Raw genomic sequence first — 12,139 nt, 5'->3', positions numbered from 1 at the left:
TGATACAAGTCATCTGTATTCTACTTTTATTTAAAGTCTGCTCATAAGTTTTCATTTTCAAATAGTCTTTCATCTTTTCACAGATATGATGTCTCCGCTTTCAAGTTTGTGAGTTGCTGCTGTCTTCTGACTCGACTGGACAGTCAACAACATCCAGGATTGATCAGTCACTCCTCAACGAGGAAGTTGATGAGGGCGGTCCTTGGGGACAAAACGGCTTTCTTGATGGTCCTATTTGCTAGGAGACACTGTCCCAGCTCGCTTTCCAGAACCATTGCCCGTACCTGATCTATATCCTGGGCCACCTGCCGAGGCACTGATACTGTCCCACACATCTTGTTGTTGATCTGAGAAGAGATGAAAAAGTGAAAGGGTAGAGAAATGGAACAAAGGATATGAAAGAATAAAAACCAAAAGGTTACAAATGTAAATCTGAACACTTTGATCCCCCATTCCATGGGTGTACTCTACATAGCTCATTAGCATTGAATGACAGCTAATCTACAGTATGAGTCAAAACTGTCCTGTAGGTCCAGACATATTAAATAATGTACAACGATTGATTTAACTTGCAGTTGGATTCAAACACTAATCATGTCAGAGTACAGAACAGGTCTTTCACAGGAAAATTGGTTTTGTAACAGGAGTTGTCTAAAAACAGACTGTTGTAGGGAGAATGGGTTGGACAGTTGAATCCTCTACTTTATTCTTTAATTCCATTTTTGGTCTGTGTGTGTGTCAAGTATAAGCAAAGTGGCAATTATGTGTGTATCTGTATAGTATGTGTTTTTATGTCAAGATACACACTTATTAGTCAATGCGTGTGTGTGTGTATATAGGAGATTGTGTGTGTGTGCACAAGTGTGTTGGCCTACTCAGTGGGACTAACCAAGGTCTTAGTCTGTCATTAGAGTCCCAGTGAGAGTGAGGTTAGCTCAGCTGGGCTGGGGAAACCCACATAAAGGCCTCAGACCAGAAACAAACCAACACCATGATAATGGGGTCAGTGAGAGGAAATGATGTGTGTGAGAGACTGGGGGGTGATCATGTACTGTCACGAGGCAAACGGGAATGTGTGAGGAATTTGATTAGAAAGCAAGGTTGGAGAGTGAGACAGAATATAGAGTGAACTCCAGTCACACTGGACAGTCACATTCTTTTTGACTCTGTATTCCATTTGGATTGAGGATGACACAAGGACTATGGGATGGCCCCGTCAATGCAATGGCACACAACCTGGTAGACCAAGGAAGACCATACGTAAAATACTTCACCTATGGATGCTGAACATGGTGTAATAACACTAATCAGCCTAAAGAGCCAGCAGAGTTTTGTAAAAATGTCTAGTGTAAAGATGAAACAATGTTCAACACGTACCAGGGGAATGGCAAGAGGAAAGTTTGAATCAAAAAAGAACCTAACATACACTATGTGGCCAAAAGTATGTGGACACCTGACCATTACACTTATATGAGCTTGTTGGCCATCCCATTCCAAAACCATGGGCATTAATATGGAGTTGGCCCCCCCTTTGCTGCTATAACACCACCCACTCTTCTGGGAAGGCTTTACACAAGATTTTGGAGTGTCTCTGTGGGAATTTGTGCCCATTCAGCCAAAAGAACATTTGTGAGGTCAGACATTGATGCTGGACGAGAAGGCCTGGCTCACAATCGCCATTCCAATTCACCCCAAAGGTGTTCAGTGGGGTTGAGTTCAGGGCTCTGTGCAGGGCACTAGAGTTCCTCCACACCAACCTCATCAAACCATGTCTTTATAGACCCTGCTTTGTGCACAGTGGCAAAGGCATGCTGGAACAGGAAAGGGCCTTCCCCAAACTTTGCCATAAAGTTGAAAGCACCCATGTCAATGACCCAATCAGAATAAAGTTGAGCATGCATTTCACGTGCTAAAGACAGGACTAAAGACAAATAGGTCCAGAAATAAGTCTGCAGTACAGGCCAGGCAGAGCTTTACCAGGGAAGAATGCCAGCATCTGGTGATGTCTATAGGATGCATACTTCAGGCAATCATTGCATGAAGGATATGCGATCAAGTGTACTACTATTGTACATTATGTTAATCTGTCAAAATACATTTGGCACTCTAACTCTATGCACAAAACGAGCTGTAATGTCTATTTGAATGAAAGTATTGTGACTAACCCTGTAGTCACATTCTATTCTATCATCTAAAGTGCTAGAATACAGTGAAAAAACAATCTACAGTCCAAAATACTTTTGTAGTTCACCGTATATATGGAGAAAGTAGGCTACCAGTCCTTTTGGGGAGGACACAGTGCTGTGGATTTTATAAGGTGGTGGAGTCACTCTAAATTGCTTCCTGATTTAAAACTAGGGTGTCTGTCAGACCAAAAATTCTTAAAGCATTTTTTTTTTATTATTTTATTATTATTGTACTGATTTTCCTGTTGACAATCTTGATGACTATTTTTATGTTATATTGTAAATTAACAATAATCTACAAAGTACACTTCGGCAATACTTAAATTCTTATGACAGGCCAATAACCTTTAGATTGAGAGAGGAAGAGAACAACAGAATGATGAAGAGCAACATTCTAAATTGATCAGGTGTTGTCATTCAGCTGACCGTTGCTCTGCGCTGCTTAGCTCATCTGATCTCTGCTCTGTCATTCTGTTTTTTTTTTGTGTAGGCCATGAAGAGAAAGCACCCAATGCAGACGAGTGCAGCCTTTAAATTTCAAGTTAATTTACACTGCCAAATTTTTATTCTAAGGGACTTTATTTACATGAGAAACGTGTTACTTTATTTCTAAATAAATATTCCAAACACATTAAAAAGCATACAATTATTTCAAATGTTATTACACATGTAGTGTTATACAAGATACAAATTGTTGAAATATGGTAGACAAGGTAGAATAAATAGAAAAATACTGTTCATGTTTACACTGTTGTTTTATGCTCCACTGGTTTATCTTTTTTTAGGGTTATGGGACACACATTGCTGCTGTGATTGCACATCAAGGTATTTTGCGATACAGGCGTTTATCCTTGTTTAATTTGTCTTAAAATTATTTGTGGGTCTGTAAGATCTGTGGGAAATAAGTGTCTCTAATGTGGTCATACATTTTCCAGAGATTTACAAGTGCAGCTTTTATCTAGCTGGGGTATGTGGACTGATTCCCCAGTAGGGATCTCTCAGACACTTTGATCTCTGGATTGCTGACTCCGTAAACCTGCCCACCCCACCTGGACTACTTGTTGATTGGCCAGGCACACTGGGAGGTACACACTCCCTCTCACACCCACACTCTCTTTCTGCATATCTCATGATTACATTTTGTTCACTTTGCTAGTAGCAAATCAAACCAAGTCTGTTGTTAAAAGCAAGTGGAATTTCAAATATAAAGTGCCAGTCAAAGGTTTGGACACTTACCAATTTGCGAATGGGTGTGTTCAAAGTTTTGACTGGTACTGCAGAGGGTAGAAGAATATGCCTGTGTGTGTAGGAGTATTATTTTATTCTACCGGGAAGTGTGTGTGACAAGTGTGGGTCAATGAAAAGGCATGCCCACTAACATTTTAAATCAACCCCTTGGGCATAAATGTGTAGGTGTTTGCATTGATATGTAAACACATGGTGAGGTTTCTTGACTTCATTACAGTTTTATGCTTGAACGACTTTTGTCCCAACATTGTGATTCAATGTACAATTGTAAAACAGTACAACGGACATTCAAGAGCCATTTCTGCCCATAATGCATTTCAGTAGGCACATGAAGGGATATTACGGCTTAAAAGAGATTCGGAAGAACCTCAAAAAGGACCCAGAAAAATACAGCAAAGATCAGTACAGTACAGTACAGTAAATACAAGTTAGAGTTCAGTACATTACATAGTATCAAGTGTCGCGCATACTCACAGTAGCTTGTGCGAGCAAGACTCTGAATTATAGAGTAGGGTGGAGAAACCGCCTTGTGGACAGAGATCCAATGCTGTGTGCATGAACTACATTGAGCACAGTCAGTGTTTGACATGGAGAGTACTTGGAAGTCTGACACTGAGCAAGCTGAAAATCCTTGTTGTACAGTGTATATCTTTCCCACCCTAGAAGCATTCTTCAAAGAATTATCAGGTTTCTTTTCTCATGCAAATATTCCCATTTTGGAATGGTAATAGGCCACAGAAAATTACAGTGCACAAACCTTACTCATCCGAAATGTTTTTCCTAAAATTGATATTTCCTGTGCATTCTGTGAAATTGCAGGCTCCTTGACTAAATGCACAGGCTCACATGATGTGACATGATGTGAATGCTGCATTTTCAATTATTTAATAATTGTATAATTTGGCAAATTTATTTCACTATTCTCTAGGACTCTAGCGTTGCCCAACAATATTCTTCCATGAATAATGAACAATTAATAACCTGGAAATAATCATAGATTTAGTTTACATTACAGCATGATAACTTTTGATGAGTGAATCAGTACATATGAGCTACACCTCCACCTATTCACCAGAAATCAACCTTCACATTTGATTTAGTTAAACAAAACCACATTTAGCCTCCTGTTTATCTGACATAATCTTTTAATCAGGAATATGATTCTACAAATTTAGAGAGCAAAAAAATCAACTATTTGTAGCCTTGGCCTACATAATTCATGCTAGTAAAATATTCTGATTGCTGCTGCTAATAAACTACACAACACAAACAACCATGAAAACTCATCTCATACAACATTTCACAGAGTAGGACTATCTGAACAAACATTCAATTAGAATGAATGAACTAACGAGCCTGTCACTTGCCCAACACTGTAATAACTAGGCTATGCTTTAAGTTGGAGTTTCAGTCTGCTCAATATCAGACTTACAAGCTCGAAAGTATAATTTACGTGCCAATGCTGTTTGTGCTACATTAAGTTCATGTCCTGCTCAATAACCAAATTAATTCTTGCTCACACAGACCAGTCCGCTCGCGCACACAGACCAGTCCACTCGCGCACACAGACCAGTCCGCTCGCGCACACAGACCAGTCCGCTCGCGCACACAGACCAGTCCGCTCGCGCACACAGACCAGTCCGCTCACGCACACAGACCAGTCCGCTCGCGCACACAGACCAGTCCGCTCGCGCACACAGACCAGTCCGCTCGCGCACACAGACCAGTCCGCTCGCACACACAGACCGTCTGTGCATTTGAGTGGAAGTCTTACCCGTACAGCCAGCTCCAGGATGTCAGGGATCTCCTGGTACTCAGAGTCTAGGCAGGGCCAGGGCTGCTGCAGCACGTCTCCTCCTCGGGACAGAAGGGGGCTCAAGGGGTTACTCACCTGGCTCAGCCCTAGATAGAGGGGACAACTAAAAGTCACAAACTGAATGCATTTAATTATATACCTGGTTATTGGACTTCTACATGCCCTAAAGAGTAACCAACAGTCACTGCACACGTCACTATGGCATTGTCTATGGTCCATGTGACATTCAGACATTGGAGAAATCTACGGAGCATTAGAGAAAAGCTGCCAAGGGCTCACTACAGATTTAGGATAAGTATTTCTGTCTGTCCACAGCCCAATGACTCTGTTTGTGGGTGATCCACAGTTGGCTTCCAGGAAGGATATCAACTTCCTTTAGCCCTGTCTGTGTATGCTTGGGGGGGGGGGGGGGGGGGCAGGCCAATACTCATCCTCCAGATCCTCTGATTATCAACTGGAGGATGTTGCCTTCTCCAGCATGTTCTCCTCCCTGCCTGTACTCCTTGTCCCAGCCAACTCACTGCAGCCCCAGCTAACTATTCCTACTCCCAGCCCCCTAACCCCCACTCCATGTCCTCTTCCCCCAACAACTGCCACACCCTGTGCTTACCCTATACAGCACAACAGGGCTTGACAATAGGAGGATGTTCCTTTTCTGGCCACTTCTATACTGTCAGGACACCTAGGTCAACCTTTGTCCTAAATCTGCATCAAGCTTATTCTTGTGATAGGGCTTCTGGGTTTAGGTCAGGGAATATTAGTTATAATTAAACAATGGAGAATGTATCAGTGAGAACTGTTCACCAAACGCAATGCACACACTGTCTTAATGGATAACCAACTGTGGGAGAGGAGCGGGCGTCATATCGGAGTGAGCCGATTGCCTGTCGCTCAATATCACTCCAGGACCGCTCTGAGGAGCCCTCAGTTCACATGGTCAGAGCATGGCCGACCCTGCATATATTTGAAGAATACTTTTTTGTGTAATGTATATTTATTTCTAAACAGGTAGATTTTGCATTTTATCTTATAAAGCCGGGTTGCTAAATGTTGTTTAAATACCTAGAGCTTGATTTTCCAATGCTTAACTTTTTTATTTTCAGGCTACTTTTATACTATGAGTAATAAGCAAATTTAATATAGTGTAATCTATGAAATTGTACACATTTTATTTAAAAGGCATAGCCTACAACATGTAGTCTATTTGAAAAAAGTTTATATCATCCGTCATTATTTTTCAATATAAAAACTCATCTAAACTCCACATGAGGGAATATCTTTTGGAAGAACGGTGTTCCATTCCTGCCTTACTGGCACACTATGCTGGTTTTTCCTTGAATTTGTCACCTGTCTGTACATAGTAACAAAACCTATGTGATTTGTTCAATGTATGACTTAAATGGAGTGAATTTAACTATCCACTGCAGTTTATTTCCCTGAAGACAAGGAGTGTTTTGTCTCACAATGAGTGTAGTAGAGTCTTTTTTTTTCTCTCTGGGATGCATCATGGAAGCATTATATCAACACTCAAATGGCACATTTTTGTCCATTAAACTCATCAGGCCTCCCTTGTTCCCTTTGTGTGTGAGGCCCACCTGCCCAGAGTTCAGAAGCTAGGTGTGGGGCCATGGGGGCAGTCATCACACACAGCGTGGCCAAAGCCTCCTCAAACTCCAAACTGTGCTGCACCACACAAGGCGACGCATTCTGAGAGGGACACAGAACAAGAGAGAGATCATAGGTCAGACGGAGCATGTACCCATGTACAAGCACACAGGAAAAAAAACACACATCCAGTGTCCACTCACAGAGAGTGTGTTGGTGAGTCCCATGAGTCGAGAGATCGCTGCGTTCAGCAGGAAGTCCTCTGTGAAATGACCTGTGACCTGGAAACAGGACAATGGCATTATATCCAGCTCTACTGTATCTGTTTCTCTCTCATGATAATGCCTGCCTGAGATAAGGGATTGCATAGTGGAGGGGCTCATAGATTTTTTTAAATGAAAAACAACAACAGGGCCAAAGTATAAAAACCATTTTCTCCATGTCATCACTATACAGGTTTTTAATAACTGGTAGGTTGAAAAATACTCTGGATGTAAATATTCCACAGCCAAGTCTTCTGAGAAGGAAAACCCTTTTGGACAGGATCTTGGGAGGTCGGAGATAGACAATACTATGGTGGAGATCAAACGACAGCCTTGGCTTGAGGGGGCTTAGGGTGGGACCAAGACACGCATTTAACAGCACAGACTCCAGACAGCAAGAACTTAATCAAACTCCACTGCACTGAGGGAGTCGGTACAGAAACCAGCTATTTATAAAGAGTGAAGGCGTCACTAGTGAATTTAAAATCAATTTCCAACCTACGCTCTTCAGACTAGAACTCTACACTGGGCTGCAAGCCTCAGAATTACTGGTAAACGTGGGTAGTGCAACATATTAACATAGAGAATAACGAAACGTGGCTTGTCTGTTTCTTAAGGTTCAGTAACCTTTAGAGGATGTACTGTAGTGCAGAACATCTACCTGTTCCACTGCATAGTTCTTGTTCTCCCAGATCTTCCTGGCCTCTGCCTGATCCTTCCTCTTTAGCAACGAGGGGTCGGGGACGCCACCATCTCGCCGAGCCCCCCTCAGCTTGGTCACTAGTCCCCACAGACGAGACTGCCACCGTAGGACCCCAGGCAGAGCATCCGCTGAAAGGACCACACACATACCCAGTGACATATTCCAAAAACAAAACACATTGTAAACACACAGATTTGACAAACAGTAATTTGACTGGGTAGGAATGCTACAGCACGACACACAACTATACCGACTGAGTGGTAGAAGTGGGGGTCGGAGGTCACACGGTAACTCACTCTTGACGTCCCAGAGGATGTCCTGTTCGGGGGGAGCCGCGTAGAGGATATAGAGGCGGACAGTGTCGATGCCGTACTGCTGCACCACCTCCTGAGGATCCAGGCCATTGTTTTTCGACTTGGACATCTTCTCCCATGTCACCTGCAGCCTAGCATTACTACCCACCTGCACTGGCTCCTTACCTGACCCAAAGGACAGGACCCCAATACAATTGTCAGTACTGGATGCCTCTATTCATCTTCAGTAGAATAAGCTTAATCTGGAATGGCACTATTACAAAAGTATCGCCAGTAAAGTCTTATGTTGAAATGGCAATGTACAGTATAAACATTTTGGTAGTACAGATTTGCAACTATACTGATATGGGAAAAGCAAATACTGTCAGGGAAAACTAAGAAAAGAAACACAAGCCTCAAAAAACCCAGAAAGGAATACTCTGAGCTACAACTAATGTATTTGTGTATCTGTGCGTCCAGTGTAAAGGCCTTAGAGTTATAGAAAGTGTGGTTTCCATGCCTAACCACCTCAGAATGGAGCCAATGTCCAGGTTTACTCAGTTGCTAAGTAACAGTAAAAAGAGAAAGTCCAAAGCTAGACATATATACACACATATATACAAACACACATACATAAACACACACACATACATACACACACACATACACAAACGGGGGACAAACAAAACAAAATTTGTGGAGGAACATAACGAATGCAGATGCTTTCGTTATGTGTACTACCTGATACAATTCACATCCTATCATGCTGCATCGCAAATGCTGAACTGGTCCAAGAATTTCTAGGGGTTCCAAATGCCACCAAATACAAATGTGTTCGGGATAGTATATGTTATAGAAAAATATTATTGGAACAAAATTACATCAATTAAAGGTTGGATTTCCCTTAAACTTTCAGTGTAAATTCAGTTAAACTTTTTATTACCAATTAATTTCTATTACACATCACCAACTGGTTCAATAATTCTGGAGGGCACCTGTAAAGTCGATGTCCTCTCTCTTTAGGTACTGTCCACTGTCTGCAGCTCTAAATGTCTGGCCCTTGATAAGGCCCTGCACCAACAGCTTCTTGAAAGGCTCCCTGGAGGGGACATTCAAAGAGCTTACATTATTAAGCCATTTTTACACACAGATCAATGGTTGTAAAGTATATTATTATTGTGTAATATTGGTATGGTATTATATTGGTTTTACTATGGGAAATATATGTAAGTTTTTTTTTTTACATTCGCATTAATATTTCATAGAGGCAACCTTTTTGTAGTAAGTATGCACCAGCTCTTCACACAATGTCAGAGTAATTTTATCCCATTCACTGTGGCAGATTTGTTCAAGTTGGTTGAATGAATCTAAAAGGGACTGAAACCAGGACTTCACGTATTTATATGAGCTACTCCAATGTTGCTTTGGCTTTGTGCTTGCATTGTCGTGCTGAAAGAAGAATTTCTTCCCTAGGAGTATTTCCCTGTTTGTTTCTCCATCAATTATTCCTTCAATTTTAACAAGCCAAGTCCCTGCTGGAGCATCCCCACAGCATGACGCTGCCACCACCATACTTCATTTTAGGGATGGTGTGTTGGCAGGATTAGGTTTTTGCCACACATGGTAAATGGTAAAAAAATAAAATAAAGCAGGCACCCAAATCAAAGGTGGACAGAAATCTAAAATATGATAAATTGTGTCTGCGGGCATGTTTATATTTCTGTTTGTTATCCAGGGGTAACTGTTTAGCCTTTGGAACTAAATCTATGTAAGTAGAAACATCTGTCCCTCTGTGGGATGTCGGGTGGTTTTCAGAGCAGATGTAGCCAATGTAGTCCAGATCTGGCTCCACAAAACGGACCAGTGCAGCACTCTATGCACCATTGCGCCACTCCCAGCCAACGACCTCTGAAGCTTGTTCAAATGTTTGGCCTCTCTGTGGCTTTTCTCACAAGTCTCCTTGTTGAAGCGCTGAGTTTGTAGGGTTAGCCGTAATTTTCATTCTGATCCACAGCTTGAACAATGATCCTTCATCAGTGGGGGTTCTATCTAGAAAATGTGACAGGAAATGTAATAGTTCACAGGTGGAGGTCTATGGTAAAGTATTGTGACCTTACAGGTGGAGGTCTATGGTAAAGTATTGTGACCTTACAGGTGGAGGTCTATGGTGAAGTAATGGTGACCGTTGAACAATTTCTTTCATCGGTGTAAAGTAGGAGCTTATATATTTTCTTATATTTATTTACTTTTTTCCCCTTTCAAATATTTCCCAACCTGAAAACAGTGAGACCTTACAAATGTTGATTTTGTGTGTAAATTATTAAAATTAAACTATTACACACAACAGAATGACATTTCAATATACCACTTGTAATTTAGTAAAATTAGAGAAATGGCCAGGGGACAGAACACTGTCTTGAGGCACTGCATGTACACTGCTCCAAAAAGTTAAGGGAACACTTAAATCACACTTCGGGTCTTGATGAACGAAATATATTGAAGATCAAAATCTTTACTGTACATTATGCTATTTGTTCAGAACAAAATGATGTAACAACGGCCAATGGAAACCAAAATCACCATCCGATTGAGGGCTTGATTCAAACACACGAAAAATCCAAGTAAACAATTGAAATAACAAGGGTTCTGTGCGACCCTCGAAAGATATGCCTCCTCAGACCATCACTGACCCACTGCCAAACCGGTCATGCTGGATGATGTTGCAGGCAGCATAACATTCACCACGGCATCTCCAGACTCTTTCACGTCTGTCACGTGCTCAATGTGGACCTGCTCTCATCTGTGAAGAGAAGAGGGGGCCAATGGCGGACCTGCCAATTCTGGTGTTCTCTGGCGAATGCCAATCGAGCTGCACAGTGCTGGGCTGTGAGCACAGGTCCCACTAGAGAAACACCCTCATGGAGTGTGTTTCTGACAGTTTGGTCAGAAACATTCACACGAGTAGCCCGCTGGAGGTCATTTTGTAGAGCTCTGGCAGTGCTTCTCCTGTTCCTCCTCGCACAAAGGAGCAGATACCGGTCCTTGCTACTGGGTTGATGCCCTTCTACGTTCCTGTCCAGCTCACTTCATGTAACGGCCCGTCTCCTGGTATCTCCTCCATGCTCTTGAGACTGTACTGGGAGACACAGGAAACCTTCTTGCGACGGCATGTATGGATGTGCCATCCTGGAGGAGCTGGACTACCTGTGCAACCTGAATGGACTGCAGGTACCGCCTCATGCTACCAGTAGTGACAAGGGACCTTAGCAAAACACAAAACTAGAATAGAATCAGTCAGGAAGGATAAGGAGAGAGCAATTGTTTGTGGCCACCACCTGCCCTGCAAAACCATTCCCTTTTTTGGGGTTGTCTTGCTGTTGTCTCTACAGTGTACCTGTTGTCACTTTCATTCAATTATTGTCCCTCAAACTTTGCTTTCATTTCAAATCCTCCATTTGCAGTAATTACAGCCTTGCAGACCTTCTAGATGTCAATATGTTCGTCTCATGCTTCCTGAACAACCGCCCAAAGATTGATTGGCTTGATGGGCACTTACGTACCATACAGTCAAGCTGCTCCCACAACAACTCAATTGTGTTGAGATCCGGTGGCTGTGCTGGCCACTCCATTATAGACAGAATACCAGGTGACTGCTTCTCCCCTAAATAGTTCTTGCATAGTTTGGAGCTGTGGTTTGGGTCATTGTCCTGTTGTAGGAGTAAATAGGCAATAAAGCACTATCCACAAGTTATGGCATAGTGTTGCAAAAAGGAATGATAACTTTCCATATTTAAGATCCCTTTCACCCTAACACAAATCTCCCACTTACCATCACGAAAGCACAACCAGACCATCACATTGCCATATGGAGCAAACACTCAAACACTCCTCTAGCATCTTTTCATTTGGTCTGCATCTCACAAATGTTCTTCTTTGTGATCCAAACACATTAAAATTAGATTTGTCCATCCATAACACTTTTTTCCAATTTTGCTCTATCTAGTGTATGTGTTTTGCCCATCCTA

General features: G+C 42.1%; 1 protein-coding gene across 3 annotated transcripts in view; it reads right to left on the bottom strand.

Annotated features, from left to right (window-relative positions):
- The window catches only part of lars2 (leucyl-tRNA synthetase 2, mitochondrial), an 89,877-nt gene continuing 77,738 nt past the window's right edge, over positions 1-12,139 (bottom strand). For all 3 annotated transcript variants that reach the window (XM_034288843.1, XM_020041442.2, XM_010885154.3), the window contains 7 exons: positions 9,110-9,213; positions 8,118-8,300; positions 7,780-7,949; positions 7,059-7,136; positions 6,846-6,957; positions 5,209-5,336; positions 1-347 (listed from right to left, as the gene is read on the bottom strand). In XM_034288843.1, the coding sequence (XP_034144734.1) occupies positions 168-347; positions 5,209-5,336; positions 6,846-6,957; positions 7,059-7,136; positions 7,780-7,949; positions 8,118-8,300; positions 9,110-9,213 (955 nt within the window). In that variant the 3' untranslated portion in view covers positions 1-167. The remainder of the gene's footprint in view (positions 348-5,208; positions 5,337-6,845; positions 6,958-7,058; positions 7,137-7,779; positions 7,950-8,117; positions 8,301-9,109; positions 9,214-12,139) is intronic.

This window comes from Esox lucius, chromosome 20 (genome assembly GCF_011004845.1).
Source record: "Esox lucius isolate fEsoLuc1 chromosome 20, fEsoLuc1.pri, whole genome shotgun sequence".
In the NCBI taxonomy this organism is placed as follows: domain Eukaryota; kingdom Metazoa; phylum Chordata; class Actinopteri; order Esociformes; family Esocidae; genus Esox; species Esox lucius.
The sequence above is the reverse complement of the archived record's forward strand: the minus strand, read 5'-3'. Positions and strand labels throughout refer to the sequence as shown.